The sequence below is a fragment of the Rhinoderma darwinii genome, chromosome 2, assembly GCF_050947455.1.
Source record: "Rhinoderma darwinii isolate aRhiDar2 chromosome 2, aRhiDar2.hap1, whole genome shotgun sequence".
Lineage (NCBI taxonomy): Eukaryota > Metazoa > Chordata > Amphibia > Anura > Rhinodermatidae > Rhinoderma > Rhinoderma darwinii.
Window position 1 is genome coordinate 69283658 of NC_134688.1, and position 21664 is coordinate 69305321.

Here is a 21664-nt window from a genome sequence, read left to right on the forward strand (position 1 = left end):
CGAATTCGTGCATGCGCAGTCGTGTTCGGCTCTCTATGGAAACAAGAGACGCTCAATATGTAAAGACAAATGATCTGGGCATGCACACTAGGCATCCCAAAACGCTACACATACTAAGGGCTCAATATATCTTGTGCAGGTGTATTCATTGGCGATCCACACATTTTTAAGGAGTTCATAGCACATGGAATATTTGGGTATGTTTATAAACTTTATTATGTATCTGTTAATTATGTTAAGCACTGTGTTTATATTACATTATGTACAGGAAATTATGTCACGTACTATGTACTATAAAAAGTGTGCACTGTATCTCTGTAACCATGCTTGATAAAGACCCATGCTGGGTTGAAACATTGCAAGAGTTTTTATGCTTGGTGAATAAAACACACTTTCGTTGGATAATCCTGAGTGCTGCAGTTCCTTTCTTCAATTTGTATACATTTTCTTCCATGGATCGGAGGCTTTTTCTGCTGCGTGCACCACCCATGATTGGGGAGTTGTCCTTTCCTGCTGATTAAAATTGACCTGGTTGTGCTGCTGATCTCTTACATATGCCCATGTAGATAGCACCAAATTGTCCCCTGTCGATAGTGCCCCTATATAGTGCCACAGTGTCCATGTAGATAGTGCCATACCCCCCTTGAAGATAGCACCACCCCCCTGTAGATAGCACCATTGGGACTCCATTTAGGAGGGGAATCCCCAGCCAGAACATAGGCCGGGGATTCCGCTCCTAGAGGGAAGCCCTGTCACTGTCCATATATGCAGGAAAACTAGTGGAAGGAACGGATTCCTGTTATAAAGCGATAAAGACCATGCTTTACAATTTCTGCTGCACAATAATTTACTAAACAAAAAAAATTTGAAGACAACTATTACTATTAATCATACTAACGGAAAACTTATGAATGAAATGTTTATTTGTGCTTGTTCGTAATGTCAGAACATGCTCCTTCTTTTCCCTCCTCCCCTACTGTATATTTTTTTTAAAGAAATGTAACTGTTTCTTCCAGGGTTTCCCATTTTTTATAATATAAAATTGCGCACCTTCCATATGCAAACATTATACCTGACCTAACGAAGGGACGGGTTCGGTCCAGAAACACGTAGTCTGCACGAATAAAGAAAGAATTTAATTTTACACATTGCATTTGTTACTTACTAGCTTGGTGCCGTTAGCAAGAGACTGCATGAACTTTCTCTTCGTTTTACCTTGCTGTCCCCTCTCCTGACATATCTGTTATAGGAAATCCTTGTATTCCACATAGAGTCTTTGTGTACCCAGGACTAATAGACAAATGCGTGTTACTATTCCCATTGTCAAGAGTATGTGTCCCTACACAGTGTGATGCTGTCAGCGATGGTTGGAGACTATCAGAATGTAGGGACACAGTCCTTTAACAAAGGGAATCGTAGCACCTATTTGTCAATGCCTGAACAGAAGGGTGGTTTCATTATAGACACGGCAGAGTGGCGGTGGGGGCCCAAGTTTGTGTAACAGCCCAGGGCCTATGGTTTACTTAATCCGCCACTGCACACGCACACACACGCACACACGCACGCAAACACACACACACACACACACACACACACACCCGCTATAATGTCTCCCATACACAGCACACAAAGAGATCCTGCTCCGCTATCCCTCTCTTTCTCTCTTACACACACACACACACACACACGCACGCACGCACGCACCACACACACACACACACACACACACCAGGACATTATAGAGAAATAATGAGCAGTGTTGCTACGGATCAAGCTCTGTAGTGAAATAGTAGAACACTTACCAGAAGCTGCAGCATCTTTGTGTCCCTCTGCCACTGTCTCTCTGCAGCAGATTTCTCCTCATCCTCCTCCCCTCTCCATAGACATCTATGAGGAGCAGCTGCAACCTGATTTCTCAGTGAGGTTGATAAACTGTCTGATCATTCCTTCACTGAGGATGGATTTTACCAGTGAATTGAGAATGAGTGATTAGTGCATGAGCCATCGGAGGGAGAAAAGGCTTCTGACAAGTTGAGAAAAAGGCAATTTTCTGTATCAAAATATATTACAAAGTTCCTTATGTAGCCTTGTACTATTGATTTATGCAAAGTTAGTTACGCTTTAGGGTCAGGTGGCATATTTATATTGTAGAATAGTAGGAATTCTGTTATTGCACGTCTCTGGTATAGATCCAAAAACTACAGTAATTCACTTTTAGGTTGCATACGCTTAACTGTAACGCAATCAGAATATAGAATCTATCATAATAATTTAATATTATTTTGTCCTCAGGAAAATGTTTTGTTTGTCTTTACTGTGGAGAAATTGACTTATTTACAGAAGTAAAGAAGGTAGTTCCTGCACTTTATTCAAAACAGTATATTTCAGTAGAAATTATATCCATCTTCATATATATGGAATTTCAAACCATATCCGAGTAAACAAATCCTGTGGAGAACTAGGTAGTATGGTGCTGATCCCACAATTCTGCTAAATTGGAGACGATATGGTGCAAATCAAAACCAGTACGGAGACCCCATTTTTAAATAGTTAAAGAGCATAACCTTCTGAGTGTATCCCCGTAACTTCCATATAAAGATTTTCAGAGATTCAGGTGTTGCAAAGATTTAGTTGCCTAAATATAAGAAACCACTTTTCCATCTATGGAAATTAGATTGTGAGCCCCATTGGGGACTGATGTGAATGATAACCACTATACAGGACTGTGGAATATGTAGCTATATAAACACAAAAGGTCCCTCCGGCCTATATGAGGAGACCAAGTTACGCCTTTGCGTAATTGTATGAATCCATCGATTGTCTACTTGGCTTTTATTCCTCGTCATCAACCACCACCTTGACCTAATGTGATGTCATGAGGGTGGTTTTGTCGTTTTTTTTCAATGTTATATAAGTCATGCTTTATCACTGTTTGTATCATTGACCTAAGGAAGACGATAGGTCAGCGTCAAAACGCATAGTCACAATAAATTGATCTGTTAATAATATTGTTACTACCGTCTAATTTCTAGTCAGCAGCGCTTTTATAGAGATTCCATTTTTTCCAATATTTTGATCCTAGGCTTATATTTGGCTAACTTATACAGGATGCCTTCTGTTCAATAACCAAAATGTATTCAGATTTCACCTCTATTCTGTAAATATGCCTATGGTCTAGTAAAGACCTTGTAACAACTTATTATAAATCACTGTAATACGTGGATAGAAATTTCTAGTGCGGTGCAGATCACTAACCTCCCACTTGTCCAAATCCGTAATGTATTTTAACCATAATTGTTGCCAAAATTTTTCTATGTCCAGACATTTTGTCCCTATATAATGTAAATATCATTGAGAAGAATCAGAGTTGTACAGTATTCTGCACTCTCTACATATAGTAACCGTAATAAAGCTCAGGTACGTGTTTAAATTTAGGGCCCTCTAAAATAACCGTCTTTGATCTCCGTGAGCATCCTGATTAGTAGGACTACATTTGCTTTGAGTTTATTTAACAAGAGAAACATTCAAGTAGACTGAAATTGGGCACAAAGCAGATGAAACATATAAATGACAAAAGCAAAATTGAGTTAAAAAGCAGCATGATTTCAAACAGAATAAGGGATGTCTACTGGGTTTCAAAGGTGTTAGTCACATGCGAGATTTCCAGGTTTCCTGTTTTTAGTAATGCCCTTTTATCTCTTTCTATGAAGAAAGGTTAGAAAAAGAAGACCTCTGGGAGGATATGCTACAAACTTCTAAATTAGTAAAGGAGCTTCCTGCATCACTTGTATATTCTGGGTAAGATGATGTAGAGGAGATAATATTTTTAAGTCTTTGAAGAGCAATGATTAGCAGCAGAAGAAGGAAAGCCAAGAGGCTTAGGAAGATGGACACGTAGACATAAACGTTTGATAAACGGTTGGGTGCTGATGGTGATGAATCCACTGATGTTGAAAGAGATGTAGGAAACAGTTCTAAAAAAGTTCCATTTCCCGCTTCTTCTGGTAAAGCAACTGAAGGACCAAGGCCTGACATTTTGGCATGAGCAATGTGGTGGCCTTTCTGAAGATCTATGATGAGATAAAGTTATGACATCTTGGAATACTACTGGTAATAGCCTTGATTTGGACTGTATCCAGACTTCTGCGGAGGGTTAATCTGAAATAGATAAGTAAAATTGATTTCAGTTTTCCATAACATTCTCTGCCAGTTAAGTTATATTAGTTTTTTGTTTTTTTCCCCATCCCACTCTCTGTATAGTTTCACATTGGCCAATGAGCGTAAGCTGAAACGTCCTGCTTCGTAGAGATGACTTTTCAGTATGTCCTGTGTACATTGGGGAAAGGCTCAGCAGTCATCTCTATGGTCAGCAGGCCATAAATCGTGGTTGTGGTTGTGCTATAATTGTGCAAAAATTAGGGCCAATATAGCACAACCACAACCACGATTTATTACAGATTACAATGAAAACTGGGATGGAATGACGCATATCCTGAACCACCATTGGAACATCCTACTCAGTGACCCAGTGCTTAAAAATCTCCTTAGCAATAAAGTCTCCTTGGGATATAGAAAGTGTAAAACCATTTCAAATATCCTGGTACAAAGTCACTTTTCAAGAAAGAACAGAGCCAATAAGGTACTCAGTCCTGGTTTCCATCCGTGCAAAATGTGCAGAGCTTGCCGGGTACTAGTGGACAAAAAAGATTTTGTGGACGCCCTTGGTAATCTCCATCGGATTACAGATCACATAAGATGCTCAACTTCTGGTGTGATCTACTGCCTCGAATGCCCGTGTGGCCTGAAATATATTGGGAAAACCAAGAGAGAATTGCGCATACAAATTCGCGAGCATATCAATTCAATAATCAATTTTGAAAAAAATATGAAAGACTGCAAGACCAAAAACAAGCCCTTTAACCCGACCCCTATAGCTAGACACTTCGGGGACGTACATAATTCTGACTGGACCTCCTTGAAGGGCTGGGCTCTGTGCCAAATACATCTGGGCATCAGAAGGGGCAATCTAGATCAAGCACTCCTCAAAAAGGAGAGCGAATGGATCTTCCACATGCGGACAGTGAGTCCCACGGGACTAAATGAAAATTTTGGCTTTGGCTGCTTTTTATAACAAATATACACCTTGGTTTCGGCTGCTTCTTGTACTAATAAGATAACAAAGTAACAAAATATAAGTTAAATAATTATATATGAAAATCCTCTCATAAAATCTTTCAAAAATGCTGCTCCTTATAACACAATGGGGACTGAGGATGATAAAAACCTCCCCTATTTCTCTTTCATTTCCTAGTGTTAATGCATATCTGCATATTTGCAGAGCTCAGGAAATGCCTACAATTTAATTTGAACTCAGACACATCTGTATGGTGTATTATAGCTGCTGCCATATGTTCTATCCCAAACTTTAATGACAATACGTGTATTTCCATACCAATCGAGACCAAGGTCTCTGATTGGCTAATGGGGCTGTCAATCAACCAAGAACCCTATTTATAGGGCGGTTTAATGGCGGCTTTTCACCCCTAGAAGCCAGAATTCTGGCGAAATGCGCGTCGGGTGCTTAGCAACAATTTTAACAATCCTATGGTGCACCACTTGGCCCTAGCTGTCCAAGTTCCACTACTCGCTCTACGATCCTCTTTGTAATCACGGCTGCCAGCTGCCTGCTGGTTGTCCGTGCTCGTGGCTGCAGTGCGCCCTGCTGAGTCTATCAGCTGGGTGTTTGCATTCTGTCTGGCTTCTTGCCGGCTCCCGTTGGTGACTCCTGTTCACCTGCGGGCACTGACAGCAGCCTCGCCGCACACATTCAGTTGCCCCTGGGGTGAGGTTCGGTGCCGGACCTTAGCCCTCGCCGCTCTGCTTTTGCCCAGGTACCACTGTGGCACACTTTGCCATCAGGCAACTTGCAGGCGGTCAATGTGACACTGCTTCTCGGCTTACAGCTGAGCACGGCCACTATTGCTCACGGCCGTCCTAATAGCAGAGTCATTCCTGTGAATGACTCTCTCACATTGCCTCTCAGCTGACAGCTGAGAGTGTTCCTACTATTACACACGGCCGTTCCCCACGCTGCTGCTCGGATCCCCAGGGACACCAGCGTGAGGGTGCGGTTTAGTGACTGTTCACACCGTTATACCAACACTAACGCAGGGGAGAGAGGCTTGCAAGGTCTCACCTTGCTTATCATTACACTTCTTCTCAATACGCAGCAGGGCACATCTCCACTGGCCCAGCTGCATTTATTGCCACATAGTGTAACAGTCATTACTTCAATCAAGGCTATACAGCCAGTCTCAATTCAAGACAGAGTGATCGGTAGAACTCTTAGCTTAACAGCTTCATTCATTTATAATGCAATCTGTGGCAGTTATAGTATAATCATCTAGTACTACTAACGGAACATACGGACAGCAATATTATATATCACCTCATCAATTAATTCATGGCCAAGGGTATGTGAATTGAGGGGTCACTCACACATACCAAATTGCACCACTGGACCTTTTAATCATTTGTTTCTTTTAATGCAAATATAATAAAAGTTAATTATTAATTTTCTCACAGACCACATTCTTTTCCCCTTTTCCTTTTCCTAATCTAACTCATGTTTTTATGTTAAAAGTTTTTACAACACTATAGTTTCAGGTTTCTCTTTACAGGATTTACAGAGCACTAAATCCTGCAAACCAAAACAGATTCAACCGGACCATATACATAAGAATAAAATCTTCCATCATTCATTTAAAATTTTATTGTTTAAATCAACTTTTTATGTTAAAAGTATTTTTGGGTTTTTCTTGATGATTTTTTTATATTTCATTATATTGAATAAAGGAAATATTTTAGCTTTTCTACTGGCCACTGAGCCTCACAATAGACTGACACTTCCTGTTTTGTAAGGGACACTTTTCAGCGGTCATCTTTTTATTATCAGAGCAGGGCAGAATTACAAAAAAAAGTAACACCTCTTTTATAAAGTTTAATGGAGCTAACAAAGGAGTACACCATTGACAATATGTGATGAATACAGCTCACCCGTGCCCTACAGTTGTTACTTCTGCAGATTATATAGAGCATGCCCACAACACTTTCCCATAGAAGTCAATGAGCCATTTTATGACTGAGGTTTCTTATGTCCAGGTGATTGCTGTAATGTAAATCTCTAAATCTACTATTCACAGCTCAGAACAACAACTGAGGCAAGATGGTTGCCCCATAACCATGTAAAGAAAATAGAATAAAAAAAGATATAATCAGAAAATAAAAACAGATTACAAAAAATTGTATGTTTCATTACAAACTTTAAATTAATTAAATAAAATTTTTAATTACGCAGGTAATTTATGGGTGTATTAACATATAATTGTAATCCAGAGACAAGCCGAGGTCCAGTTCCAAAAAGTCAAAATAGTTAAAGGTACAGGGTTTAGTCAGAAGCTTGATCAAAAACATGCAGCAAGGAAAATCACAAGCAAAGAACACAGAAGCAACCCAGGTTTAAGTACTCCACCCTTACACCTGATAGGACAAAAGACAGAGAGAAGGGATAGGCTGAACAACTAAAAACAGAACCGTCCAGAATTTGGGACTAGTGATCATGATAATCTTAAAGTGACGGACATTTCCTAACACTCCATCTGTCTGGCAGCTTTGTAAGCTGCTGGTGCTAAATATTGAATGGGTGAAGCACCAAGGTTTCATGTTGTCTTGGTAGACTTATATGGCATATTAATTAATTCAAGTTTTGCTATTGTACTAATGTAGTAATATAGTATTATGTGTAATATAATAGAAGACATTACTACATTCACATATTTATGTTCTCATTCAAGGCCATACCAAATATACCATACAAGGCAGCCTTTAGAGTTTCTCAGGAGCTTCTCCTGGGAGAGACAACTGGCTCAAGGGTTATGCCATCAAGTTTTGGGTTTTCTTTACCGAGATTGGAATGTGGTCTATACCAGAAAGAGACACCGTTTTGATTTTTGTTGGGAGGCCCTTTCTCCTCTATTTATATCCTCAGATTGAAATGCAATTTAAAGAACAAGGGCATACATACTATGAATGCCGACAATGCAGCTGCTATAGTGCCCTGAAACAGAGGGGGCTCAGCTCTTGGCTAATCCTGTTCTTTTTGCTACTGGATGTCACGTTCCTGTGCAGGACTCCACTTTCCTTAGAAGTTGTGAAATTTGTCCAAGTGTTCTGGAAAGGACACCAAGCCTCTCTGTCCTGGTATTATAACGAGGGTCCAGTTAGATCTCTGCTATGGGGCCCCCTCTTGTCTTTGCCTGCCATTGTTAGTGAGTGAATTCTATCATTCATAATAATATTTATTGTTATTATGATTAATTTGAATTAATCATAAATCATCATTTAAATTATTTACCTCAATCTAAAAATTTATTTGAAGTCTCTTTTAATACCAATGTTTCTTTGTTTTTTTTTTCATCGTTTACCGAAGAAGACACTGGCTTTTGGCACGCCATATTGTTTTTTTTTATATCTTTATACTTTATTTGAAATGTATATATATGTTATCAGTTTTGCATGCCATGACATCCTCTAAAGCAATTTCAGAGCTATTTGTCTTTCACTCCATAGGTCTCTCCGAGTTCACTGACGGCTGAATTTCCTCATTACCGTCAGTCCTATCTCATTGCTTATTGCATATTCGTGCAGCCTAAAGGCCAAACTCATCTTTTGTACCAGTTGTCACTTGAACAAATTAAGTATTCAGGAGGCTTCATGTATTCTGTGCATGTGCTTTGAATTCTAACCTCTCTCTTTACAGTTAGCATAAAAAATAACAAATATACAAACATTCATAGGAATTGGAATCTTAGTATGCTGTGCCATGATAGGAATTTTGAGCCTCACATAGCAAAATGTAGACTGGGCATTAAAAAAACAAACATGGTAGACACAAGTCTGCATAGAATTTTTAGAAGTCATGAAGGATGGCTGGGCACAAGATTTTATCTATATTAATTATTTTATTACATTGAAATTCCTTTAATCTAACGTGTTATAATTAAGGCCTCGTTCACATCAGCGTTGGGTTCTATTCATGGCTTCCGTTCCTTTCCCATAGGAGGAACCCATAAACACAAATGGAAACCATAGCTTCCATTTGCATTACCATTGATTTCAATAGTAATGCTTCTGTTGCAATTGTTTTCCATTTGTTTACGTTCCGTAAGGTTTCCGTTCATGGGTTCCTCTGACGGAAAGCTGCAATGGAATCGATGAACGGAAAAGCAACGCTGATGTGAACAGGCCCTTAAAAAGTCTGAAAATCTGACACTTGTTTCCAGCATAGAGACTGCAATATAATGACGAATTTCACAAGATAAGAAATAGAAGACTGAGCAGAGAGAAGTAATTTGGAAATGTTTCTTATTATGGCACAAAATTTTAGTAGCAGTCATTTTATTTTGGGATTCCTGAAGGTTCTCCACCGTTACAAATTAGTTTCCTATGGCTTTTTAATAAACCAGAATATGTTATAATCAAGACAAGAAGCTCTGTGATGCTGATCTGGAGGAGGGAGGTGTTCTAGTTGGCACTGGTAATTGGGGCATTTTGCTTGAAATTGTTATGAGAGTACCATTATAGGGGCGACTGTGATGGAGACACTTTGGCTGTCATTATGGGGCTGTTCTTTGTATCTGAGGCTGGAGTTTTTATTAAAAAAAATGTGACTTGCTATACATTTTGCACATCTAGGTTCATCCTGATAGCATTTCTCAAAATTGAAAGAAAGCTTATAGGCAAGTAAAAGGGAACTACAAGCTACTGGAAGGCGTGGAAGATGCCACTTTCCTCGAATGAAATATATTGTAAAGTTTTATGTATACCAATATATGTGAAAAAATAAATCCCTGAATTATTAAATAATACATGGTAAACACTTAAGCTATGGCTACATACAAAGAAAATCACTATGTCGCTTGCAATATCGTAGTTAATAATTGTCTATGTGGTCCCGTTGCGACATGTGACCTAACACGGCTGAGACCAAATATCCAACTTGACTAATGTGCCACTGGGGCGTGACTGGGGTACGAGAGGTCTTTAGAAGTTCATGGGGAAAAAATTGCCAGCCACAGTTGATTGTGACTCGCAAACAAATAGCACCCAAAGAAAGATGCGCACTCGTGCGATTTGATGCCTTTAGCAGGCAAAAAGTTTATGGAACTTTCTGTCCGTCTATCTATCTATCTATCTATCTATCTATCTATCTATCTATCTATCTATCTATCTATCTATCTATCTATCTATCTATCTATCTATCTATCTATCTATCTATATCTCTAGTTACAGCTACAGGTAGTCGCTATGCAGGGCCGGTTTTAAGTGTGTAATAAATTGCTGCCCATTTCCTAGGGAACCCCCGAGGACATGAACCCCAAGAGCAAACTAAAACCACCCAGTATTATTTAATGGTATATGCTGGTATAATGGTGGGCTGTATATATCCGTATTACCATGACGCTATAATTTGGGCTGAAATTACAAGAAAAACGTTATAAAAATTGTATATACAGATGTCTTGAATATATAGCAATACATACATTTTCCTACAGATCTCTGACATTTTGTTGACATTTATTTAAATGTTACCTAAGTAATTAATATCCCATGTGAATGAGACATATAGTCTGCCTGCCAGTATGGTAACCAGATATTATAGTCAATATTGTTATTCTACAACTAATGAATGCTCTTATATTAGCTGTCAGTAACTATTGTGATAACGACGCAGTTTACACATCGTGATATTTCATATTTATCATGCAACACAGAACTGTGCTGCAAAGAGTGGCTCATATAAACCAGTCAGGTGACTGCTGGCACTTTGTAACTAACACGAGAAAAATGACAGCAGGAATAAAAAAAATTTCAAAGATGCCCTCCATTATCAGTCAGACGGCTCTTATCAAAGTATAATATAAATGAAGTATCTGGGCAAAAAAAGAAAACTTCAGCTGCTGTCCAGCTTAGAGGCGAGCCTTTATGTAACCCTACCCTTCCCCCACAAGTAATGCTTTCCTGGGGTTCCACTATGCAGAGTTTTCTAGGCTTTTTGCTGCCTGCATCCCTTCTGGGACCAGTGTCATGAGCCTTTCTTTATAAAGAAGAGTGTAGTTACTGAGGGCGTCCTGTAGGAAGAAAGCCCAAGATCTCCCCTAATCACAGTTTGTTGGGGTGACAATATAGTCACATCTCTGGGCAAATATTGAATTTCCCGTTTTTGTCCAGTTTCATTGTAAGAAATACCATGATCTACTGTTATATAATTTGTGTATAATCGTAGAAGATTTTTTCTTAAAAACAAAACTATATTAAGGTAAAGCTATTTTCTTCTTTATTTTAGCGTTTTTGTTTCTGTGGTTCTTTGGAACCAGCCATACAAGAAACTGCTCTCTGAACTCATCAACATCATTGCAGTTTTCACACGGACCACTAGAAGTCAGTAAAACCTGCAATCACATATTGCTATAAATTGCCCAAAATACAGTAATGCAGTTTCAGAATGCTGACATGTTGTGCCCATATACTGCCATACAGTAACTTGGTTCAGATAATAACTTCATATATGGCCGTCACAATATAATACATTTTACACATAATGGATTACAGTGTTTCTTACACAGTGATATACGTACACTGTAAATATTAGGTGCACACAACAGCACTAATATAATATCTATACATTTTGGGGCCTAGGGTAAATACAGATACTCTATTACACACAGCTATAAAATAGGATTGTTGTCAGTTATTTTGGTTTTATACCTATGTTCTCTTTTGTCCTATTAATGATAGCACTGACGATAAACTGTCTTTTTGTATGACAGGCCATTGGGTAAGATTTATCAATATTGTCACGTAACATTTTGCAAAATGGGAAAAATGTACAAATTCTGACAAATGTATCAAAATGGCGTATGCAGTATGATCAATTTAGACACTTTTCTCTTCCTAAGATCCCCTCGTGGCTGCCATACTTTTTACCAATATTTTGTGGCAAAAAATAATGTACGTCATTAAGTCCTCCGTCACACATAGAATTATTCTTGCAATTTCAACTGCTTCAAAATAGCGCTTCTAAAAACGCCAGCGTTATTAAAATGTAACATGAGTTTTTTATGTTGTTTCTGGTGGCGTTTTTTCATTTAGTGTACTCTAATACATGTTTTTTTAAATTGAGTTTTTGAAGTCCTATAGAGAAGCATATGGGAAAAAGAAAAAACGCAATGGAATGTTTTAAGAAAAAAATGCCACTGACCACAAAATTGACTAAAACACCACAAACCAAAACACAGTTGTTTGTAGTACATTTTGCATTCAACTATAGATTTTAATGTAGCATCTGGCCGCACTAAGAAACGCATCAAAAAATACCAGAAAAGGAGAGCTGGCTGCGCATGTCCGCCACTCGATGGGTGGGTTTACATGGGTCATATACACTGCATATAACTACGCAGTGTATACAACCAAAGACCTTCAGGGAATTCCATCCAAAAAAAATCTAGTACTTACCCCCAGCCAGTGTAGGACTGGCCCACCAGAGGACCGGAGAATCCTCCGGTGGGCCCAGGCAGCGAGCTGCTTTTATCCAGCAGCGGAGCAGAGAGACATTGTCTCTCTGCCCCGCTGCTTACTTTTGTAGGCAGGGCTGGCGTTAGGGTCCCCTGCCGACTATATTAGCCATAGCGGCTGCTACGGGGCCCGCGGCATGAGGAGGCCCAGGCCGCCCAGCACATAAATGCCCGGTGGCATCGCTAGCACCGGAGGGGTCCACTGTGCTAGAGACTGCCAGATTCACTTGTATTTGCGTCCTTGGGACGCAGATACAAATGAATACTATAGGCTGCAGGCCTATAGTCGCACCCTGTGACGCTATCTACTGAGGGGGCTGTGTGACGCTATCTACTGAAGGGGATATGTGGCACAATCTACTAGGGGGCTGTGTGGCACTATACAGGGGGAGGGCTGTGTGGCACTATACAGGGGGAGGACTGTGTGGCACTATACAGGGGGAGGGCTGTGTGGCACTATACAGGGAGAGGGTTATGTAGCACTATACAGGGGAAGAGCTGTGTGGCACAATACAGGGGGAGGGCTGTGTGGCACTATCTACTAGGGCGGCTGTGTGTGGCACTGTCTACAAGAGGGGGGCTGTGTTTGGCAGTATCTACCAGGGGCTTTGAGTGACAGTATCTACAGGAAGCAGTGCGTGGTATTATCTACAGTGAGCTGTGCGTGGTAATATCTACCGGGAGCCTTGTGTGGTAATATCTACAGGAAGCAGTGTGTGGTATTATCTACAGGGAGCAGTGTGTGGTAATATCTACAGAGAGCAGTGTGTGGTAATATCTACAGGGAGCAGTGTGTGGTATTATCTACAGGGAGCAGTGTGTGGTATTATCTACAGGGAGCAGCGTGTGGTATTATTTACAGGGAGCAGTGTGGTCATATCTACAGGGAGCAGTGTGTGGTATTATCTACTGGGAGCAGCGTGTGGTATTATCTACTGGGAGCAGCTTGTGGTATTATCTACAGGGAGCAGCGAGTGGTAATATCTACAGGGAGCAGCATGTGGTAATATCTACAGGGAGCAGCATGTGGTAATATCTACTGGGAGCAGCATGTGGTAATATCTACTGGGAGCAGCATGTGGTAATATCTACAGGGAGCAGCGTGTGGTAATATCTACAGGGAGCAGCGTGTGGTAATATTTACAGGAAGCCGTGTGTGGTAATATTTACAGGGAGCAGCGTGTGGTAATATCTACAGGGAGCAGCGTGTGGTAATATCTACAGGGAGCAGCGTGTGGTAATATCTACAGGGAGCATCGTGTGGTAATATCTACAGGGAGCAGCGTGTAGTAATATCTATAGGGAGCAGCGTGGGGTATTATCTAGAGGGAGCAGCATGTGATAATATTTACAGGGAGCAGTGTGTCGTAATATCTACAGGGAGCAGCGTGTCGTAATATCTACAGGGAGAAGCATGTCATAATATCTACAGGGAGCAGTGTGTGGCAGTATCTACAGGGAGCAGCGTGTGGTAATATCTACAGGGAGCAGCGTTTGGTAATATCTACAGGGAGCAGTCTGTGGTAATATCTACAGGGAGCAGTGTGTGGTAATATCTACAGGGAGCAGTGTGTGGTATTATCTATAGGGGGCTGTGTGTGGCTCTATTTACAGGGAGCTGTGTGTGCCACTATTATTATTGTGGGGCCTAAAGGGGGTACTATTATAGTGTGTGGCACCGAGGGGCCATTATTTCAATCTGGGGAACTATAAATGGTGTGGTTTTTGTAGAGGGTGGGTAGGTGCTAGAAAAGCAAGAAGCCAAAGATGTTTGTGTTTCAAATTCGGCAGAGGCAATTCGTAGTGGGGAGAAGTCATCAGGGCAATCGGGGCTGGATGAAGAAGAAAAGGAAATGTGAGCGACTCCAACCTGAGAAGTCGTCACCGGTGAGTCACTGGATTACACTCTATTGTAGTAAAGCCATTGTCATAGGGACGCATCCCTTTGTTCTCGGTGCAGTCTGGCCTCCTGGGATGGCGCTGCAGCCACTGTGACTGCAGCTTCATCGGATAAAACATCCCAGTAGGCCAGCCTGGACAGAGAACAGAGGAATGTGTCTTTATGACAACAGCCACAGGGTAAATATTAACTTAATTTTAAGCAAAAAAAAGTTGTTTTTCCCCCTGATTTTTGCAGTGAAATCATAGTGTTTCTACCGCAACATTTGCTATTTGTCGCCGGTTTGTCATCCCCATGGAATTCAATGGGGAAAACCCGCAACAAAAGAGCAACGAATCCACAGTATAAATTGACATGGTACGGATTTAAATTTGTGAATGTTTGTTCTGCAGATTTTTTCTGCAGGTTGTGCATGAGATTTGTTCAAATGTAAATGCTGAGGAATTTCCACACAGAATTCTGTTGTGGAAATTTCGCAGCATTTACGCTACGTGGGAACCCAGCCTCCCAGTTCTTACTAATGAGGGTGGGGCTTTTATGACCACTATAAAGAAAGCTTATTTTATTATTGAAAAAAGAAGCAGGTATTTTAATATGAGCTTTAATGTATAAAACACATAAAATAATAACTGCTGTATGTGCCTAAAAAGCCATGAAAGATTTATTTTAGTCTTTACAAACAGATTAAAATCTGAAATTAAAATGTAAATTAAGATGTGGATTTACTGCTTACAGTTTTCTAGTGGAAATGGAAGTGTACGTGCGTTTGGTATGGTAGGGTGATGATATATGATGGTGTTTATGCTTCTGACAAGTAGGTTCCCTTTGGAATTAATCATAAATGATTAATTAAAAGATGTGCAGAAAGACAATCTAACATCAAGCTGCACCAGTGAACATCGCAGTCAGGAGGAGTATGAATAGTAATGGTTCAAACAGCCGGCTCTAAACTTTGCTGACGATAAGGATATTGTAGTAGTTGAAGTAGAATTAATAGTCGCAGAGAAAATAAGAAATAAAGTAGATCTTAGGCTTCGTTCACATCTGCGTCAGGGTCCCGTTCTGACATTCCGTCGGAGCTTCCCATCAGAACGGGACCCTGACTGACACAAACGGAAAACTATGGTTTTTCTTTCCATCACCATTGATTTCAATGCTGACGGATCCGGTGCCAATTGTTTCTGTTTGTCTCCGTTTTTCAAGGTTTCCGTAGTTTTGACGGAATCAATAGCATAGTCGACTACGGGAAGACTGAATGTTCCAGATTCAGTCTTTTCTTCAAAGGGTATGCTCACACGCTAAAGTAAAAACAGCTGTAAAATACGGAGCTGTTTTCAAGGGAAAACAGCCTCTGATTTTCAGCCGTTTTTAAAGCATCAAACGTTTTTTTATGAGATTTTTTTGCAGCCGTTTTTGGAGTTGTTTTTCTATTGACACAATAAAACACGGCTCCAAAAACATCTCAAGAAGTGACATGCACTTCTTTTTACAGGGCGTTTTATAATGCGCCGTTTTTTCAATAATTTTTTCAATCGGCCATGGAAAAAAAACGCCCCATCGGAACGAAACACAGTTTTTCCCATTGAAATCAATGGGCAGATGTTTGGAGGCATAAAGCTCCCATTTTTCAGGCATTTTTCGAGGCTTTTGCGTGTGAACATACCCTAAGATCTATTTTTAGGAGGTCATCATAGTTTACAGGCACAGGTGTAATATGCTTGAGTGCTTACATATTTTAAAAACACTGAAAAAAAAGGAAAAAAATTTAAAAAATCATATAAAGCTGGCTGTTAGACCACTTTCACACGGCAGTATTTAGGTCAGTATTTTGCATCAGTATTTGAAAACCATAACCAGGAGCGGGTCCAAAACATGAAAGAGGAACAAATCTTTCCATTATACTTTTTCTGGTTTTGGCTTCCAAATACTGACTAATACTGAGCGTGTGAATGTGGCCTAAGGCTATGATCAAATTACTGTTTGTAGCCCCCATTCGTAGTTCCAATAGATTTGAGGGGCGAGAATAGCACAGCTTTCAGCCTTCGGGATTCGTCGTATGACACATCCTGCACATCATTAGGGTTTTTGTTAGGAACATAAGCTACAACGCACATGTGAACAGAGTCTGAAAGATGGGCATTATGTTTACAGGACTAAAAAAATTGTTTCAAACTGATGGAAATTTGTTCTATTAGTTGTAATTCGTTTAGGCAATAATAATAAACATCTAGGATTTTAAATTAAAGGGGTCGTCTAAGACCAGACATTCCATTTAATATGAGAGTTGCAAATCTCCAGCAAACAGTTGATGTATCAGAGGGAACGTGCCATTGTCTGCTCATTCCACCTGCAGCAGCCACTGTGGTATATTACATGACGTCCATATAAAAATATGGAGGGGTCGGGACCACAAGAGCAAGAGGCTGTGCTTGTTATCGGCTCCCCGCTCTAATTTGCAGAGGGGGGTCGTGAATGACCATATTCAATAATACGGCATATGGAACGGAATGGTGCTAGATTAAATTATATAGTAGGAGAAAATAGATGTGAAACAATGCACATCAATATTTGTAATGATTGGAACTATTTTCACAGGGAAAATCAGTCTGTTTGTTACCGATATCTTGCAGATATCTTGCTACTCCACAAATCAAAATGCAGTTTTGTGTAGTGCATTTCATATTTTACTATAGACTTTAATATAACATCTGGCTGCACTTAAAACTGCATAAAAAAACGCTGCCATAAACGCCATTAAAAACACCACGAAAAACGCACATAAACGCAGCAAAACGTGGTGTTTCAATCCAGTCTAAAAGACACAAGGACAAAGTAGACTTTTGCTTCAGGTGATGTTTTGATTATAGGGTTGTATGCTTTAGATTTACTAATATATATTTTAAAGGGATTGTCTGCTTTGGAAAATTTCTTTTTTTGATAAAATTGTCCCTGACAATAGGCCGATTGCAGCATTTAGCTGCAGTCTGTGGGGAAACCCAGCAGCCCAGGCTCAGATTCCCTGCAGCGCCACCACAGGAGAAATTAAGCATTACACAGTTCCCATTGAAATCAGTGGGCTGCCGATGTAATGAACGGATTTACCAGGACTTCTGGAGCAAGGTGAATGAATATCTATGAGGAAGTATAGGTAAAGATAGAGAAATCAGCACAGTAGTATAGTGTCTGTATGTATATATGAATTATATGTGAGCAGTATAATGACAAATACATAAAGATCTGTGCGTTTAGGCAGTAGCTTACAAAGTAGCAATGTGATAGTGTAAGGATGGGCCTATGTGGTGTATGGCCCCTTTCATGTGTGTCACAGAGGGTTAGAAGACAGAAGATGCTACTTGCTACTCAACTTTACTAGGCCGGTCTTAGCGGCGCACCCGGCTACAGCAGGAAAATCAACAGTTCATCCCAATATTGGAGGCACAGTTCTTAGACACGGCTTAGTCAGGTGGGTGATGGCTGGCTGGCACACAGTTTGTTGCGGACAGAACCAAGGGCTCTCCTCCCTGATACATAGGTTGGTCTAGCAATTTAAAGAAGCACTCCCACAACATTTTTTCTTCTCTGGCCCATTGCAGACAGGAAGTCAGTTTCTCCATTCATTCCTATAAGACTCACATTGAGGCTGTGATAGTAATGAATAGATAAACTGACTTCCTGTTCACACATGAACCATTGTGGCAGTAGGAGAGTCCTGTTGCTGGTCACATGACACAACTGAGGACCAGAAAGGACTGGATAACTCTCAAATACAGCCACCAGTACCTTCACCACAATTTACATAATGTACCTCTCTAATGGGCCAGAGAATAAAACATTTTGTGGGAGTGCTCCTTTAAGGCCTAGTAGGCCGCAACTGCCAGCCAAGCATCCCCCACCACACTTGTACAAATAAATATAAAGTATAAAGACTGGACTGTATACATAAGTAGCACGCCACCTAGGGGGACAAAAACAGCACATAAAGTACCTAATAATATACAATTTAGACAGCAAAGTTCCTTTTAGGGGTTGGGAATTCTCCCCCACACCTGTAAAAAATAGGATGCCTACTATTTTGCCTACAAGTCAGTTAAGGACATTTGTTTCATGATAAAGTTGTAAACTGTTAGGGTATGTTCACATGCACTATTTACGGACATAATTCAGGTGTTTTACGCCTGGAATTACGGCCGAAAATACTGCTTGAAAGCGTCGGCAAAAACATCTGCCCATTCATTTGAATGGGCTTTACGATGTACTGTGCAGACGGTCATTTTTTTTATGCGCCGCTAACAAAAGACGGAGCGTAAAAAAGATGCCCGCGTCAAAGAAGTGCATGTAACTTCTTGGGACGTAATTGGAGCCGTTTTCCATTGACTCCATAGAAAAACAGCTCCAATTATGTCCGTAATGGACGCTGCGAAAAATGCCTGCACTGGCCATTACGTCTGAAATTCAGGAGCTGTTTTCGCCTGAAAACAGCTCCGTAATTTCAGCTGTAACTGACGTGCACATGTGAACATACCCTCAGGCTCCATGCACACGGCCGTAATTTTGATCCACATTTACGGACCATAATTGCGGCTCCAAGTACGGAACCATTCATTTCTATTGCCCAAGGACACTTTCCCGTCTATTTACGGGAAGGTGTCTGGGCCATAAAATGACCCGGAAAAAATAGGACATGTCCAATTTTTTTATTTTACGGACCGTGCTCCCATACTTTATAATGGGAGCACAGCCCGCAAAGAGCATGGCGGGTGACTGTCCGCGCTTGTCCGTGACGGTAATCACCGGCCGTGATTACGGGCACGGCTGTGTGCAGAGGGCCTTAGTGTTGTTACAGCGAATTGGAGATGTCTAGAAGCAGTAATAGTTCAGCTGTGAAGCAGTAGCCAAACCAGGTTCAAGAACAGGATCAGCATATGTCCTCAGTTTCTGAACTCAAGCCCCTTACTGGTAAACTGGGCCGATGTCAGGAGAGGAAACTGGGCAAATGCCAGGGCGCACTGGCCTCGGGGGGCCGTAATGATCTGGGTATCCATGCTCTAAGCCAAGTGCAGGGTAAACAGGGGGAGCCAACTGTGACTCAGTTGCCAAAGGACAAATCTGGCAAGTCAGCCTGGTTATGCAGTGATATTTCCCCTCTTCTGATATTACTGCATAATAGAAATCTGGTGAAGCTGTGGTGTGGCCATATTGGATGTCACTTATTTTTTCCAGAAACAGATCTAACTAAGAAATATGTGAATAGAATATATAACAACAGTTCTACATGTTCCAAGTACATACATATACCTACTATTATAGTCTAGAATATATGAAGGTAAAATAAAATATGAAGTTTAGTAATCACAGCGTTATACACAGCTGGAACTTCAACACTTTATTGGTACATGGTACAGACAGATGAAAAACGGATGTTGCATCTAGCAATCACTAGGAAAAATCCACTGTATTTGCAATACTTTCTATAATCTACTGTATAACAGAAAATTGCTAATGTGTATAGGAAAGCGCTTTCAGGAGTTTATAATAAATGAATTGCTCTTCAGAAGCTTTTCTTCACAGCCGGTGCCTATTCCTTCAGGCGTTTTACGGAAGGTGAACATGTAATCCACTCATGTCGCGGTTTTATATTGATGCTATACATCAGTTTTCTCTAGTCTGTAGTTCAAGGCCTCCTGCATTTGGCTCCCAGGATGTTGGCAGTTACAGGTACTAATATGCACCAGTCTGCACCGACATGAGGGGTAGGGGATGTATGCAGCCATCCAGCCTTTGACTGTGTGACAGGAGCCCACAGTAAATAACAGCGCTACCCTGTCAACAATGGCGTGCTCATGATTTTTGTTGCAGGTTATGCTCTTCCTCTTCTTCTTTCAAAACTTCAAAGCATAGTGGTCTTTCCAGTAAACTGGATTTTCTCATAATATCTCCAAAGTAAGGTTCAGTCTGGTCGTTTGTGCTCCAAGCCTAGATTAGATATATTAAAGCATATGGACACGTATTAGGGCATATTGAGTTCTTAGAGGGGTCCCCTTTATAAGCTAGAATGGAGAGACACTAAGAGCAGGTCTCACTTTGAAGGACTCGACCTGGCCATGTATTACATGATTTCCTATTCATCTGAATGGACACCATGTGATATTACATTTGGGCGGCCAGAAAAAACTTTCAGAAGTTTGACTCGCGGCGATCAGCTGATCATGACTCGGCTGTTTTTAGGGAAGAGGTTGTGGTCTTGATCAATAAACCATTTAAGCTTGATTGAGTTAAAATACAAACAAAAAATTTAAATGTCCACCAACATCAAAGTTTGAAGAAATCAATGCTTTTCCTGACTGACTTCTTTATTGTATAACTTTCCGATCTTTAGAAACATTATGTTTTAAAATCCATTCCATGTTTTCCATCATAGCCCCAACAGATACCAGTCCCCATCACATTTATTAACTTACCACATCTTATTAACAGTAAACCAAACATGTGTTTATCAGATCAGCGATTTAGACATAAATATCCAGGGCTTCATGAGGCGCCATGATTCATCATGTAATGAAATAACTAGAATGTCCAGAAACTTTCAATACAAAAATTACATTATATCCTAGAAATGACACTGCTGAACAGCTATGAGTGTAGCATCATTGCCATATTGAAAGGAAGTTGATGTTTCCAACAATCTCAGCACCTCAGTCGTCTTTCATCAGTCTATCCATTGTTTGGGTTTAATATGTAAGTGAATAGTGTGCATTCTTTTGTCACTCCTTAACTACTTTGGCATCAATCTGTATTTCCATTCTTTGTCGCGACTACTGTTTGTCGTTTATTTTCAAGATTTTGCATTTAGGCAATGAGATATTTATGTACACCTATGTTCTTCAGCACATTCCAGAAGTTTACATGGTTAACACAGTGAGAACATGTTTAGATCCTTCTTTACATTCCTTAAGTCTTCAATTATACAGCACTGCATCCGAAATAATAGGTCTTGTCCTTTTACCTCGTTCCTGATTCCACTTTCCAATCCTCTGTCTTTGTTGGAATCTATTCTGTATTTAATGAGATATCATCCATAATGATAAATATAATCTTTAAAATATTAAAGGACCACCAAAAACCATACAATCGG

At 40.3% G+C, this 21664-nt stretch overlaps 1 protein-coding gene across 1 annotated transcript in view; it reads right to left on the reverse strand.

The window, feature by feature from the left end:
• Positions 1-230: 230 nt before the first annotated feature.
• Positions 231-21664, reverse strand: part of SERTM1 (serine rich and transmembrane domain containing 1) — a 28242-nt gene continuing 6808 nt past the window's right edge. Inside the window, exon 2 of the mRNA XM_075850033.1 lies at positions 231-4158. Within this exon, the coding sequence (XP_075706148.1) occupies positions 3703-4035 (333 nt within the window). The 5' untranslated portion in view covers positions 4036-4158 and the 3' untranslated portion in view covers positions 231-3702. The remainder of the gene's footprint in view (positions 4159-21664) is intronic.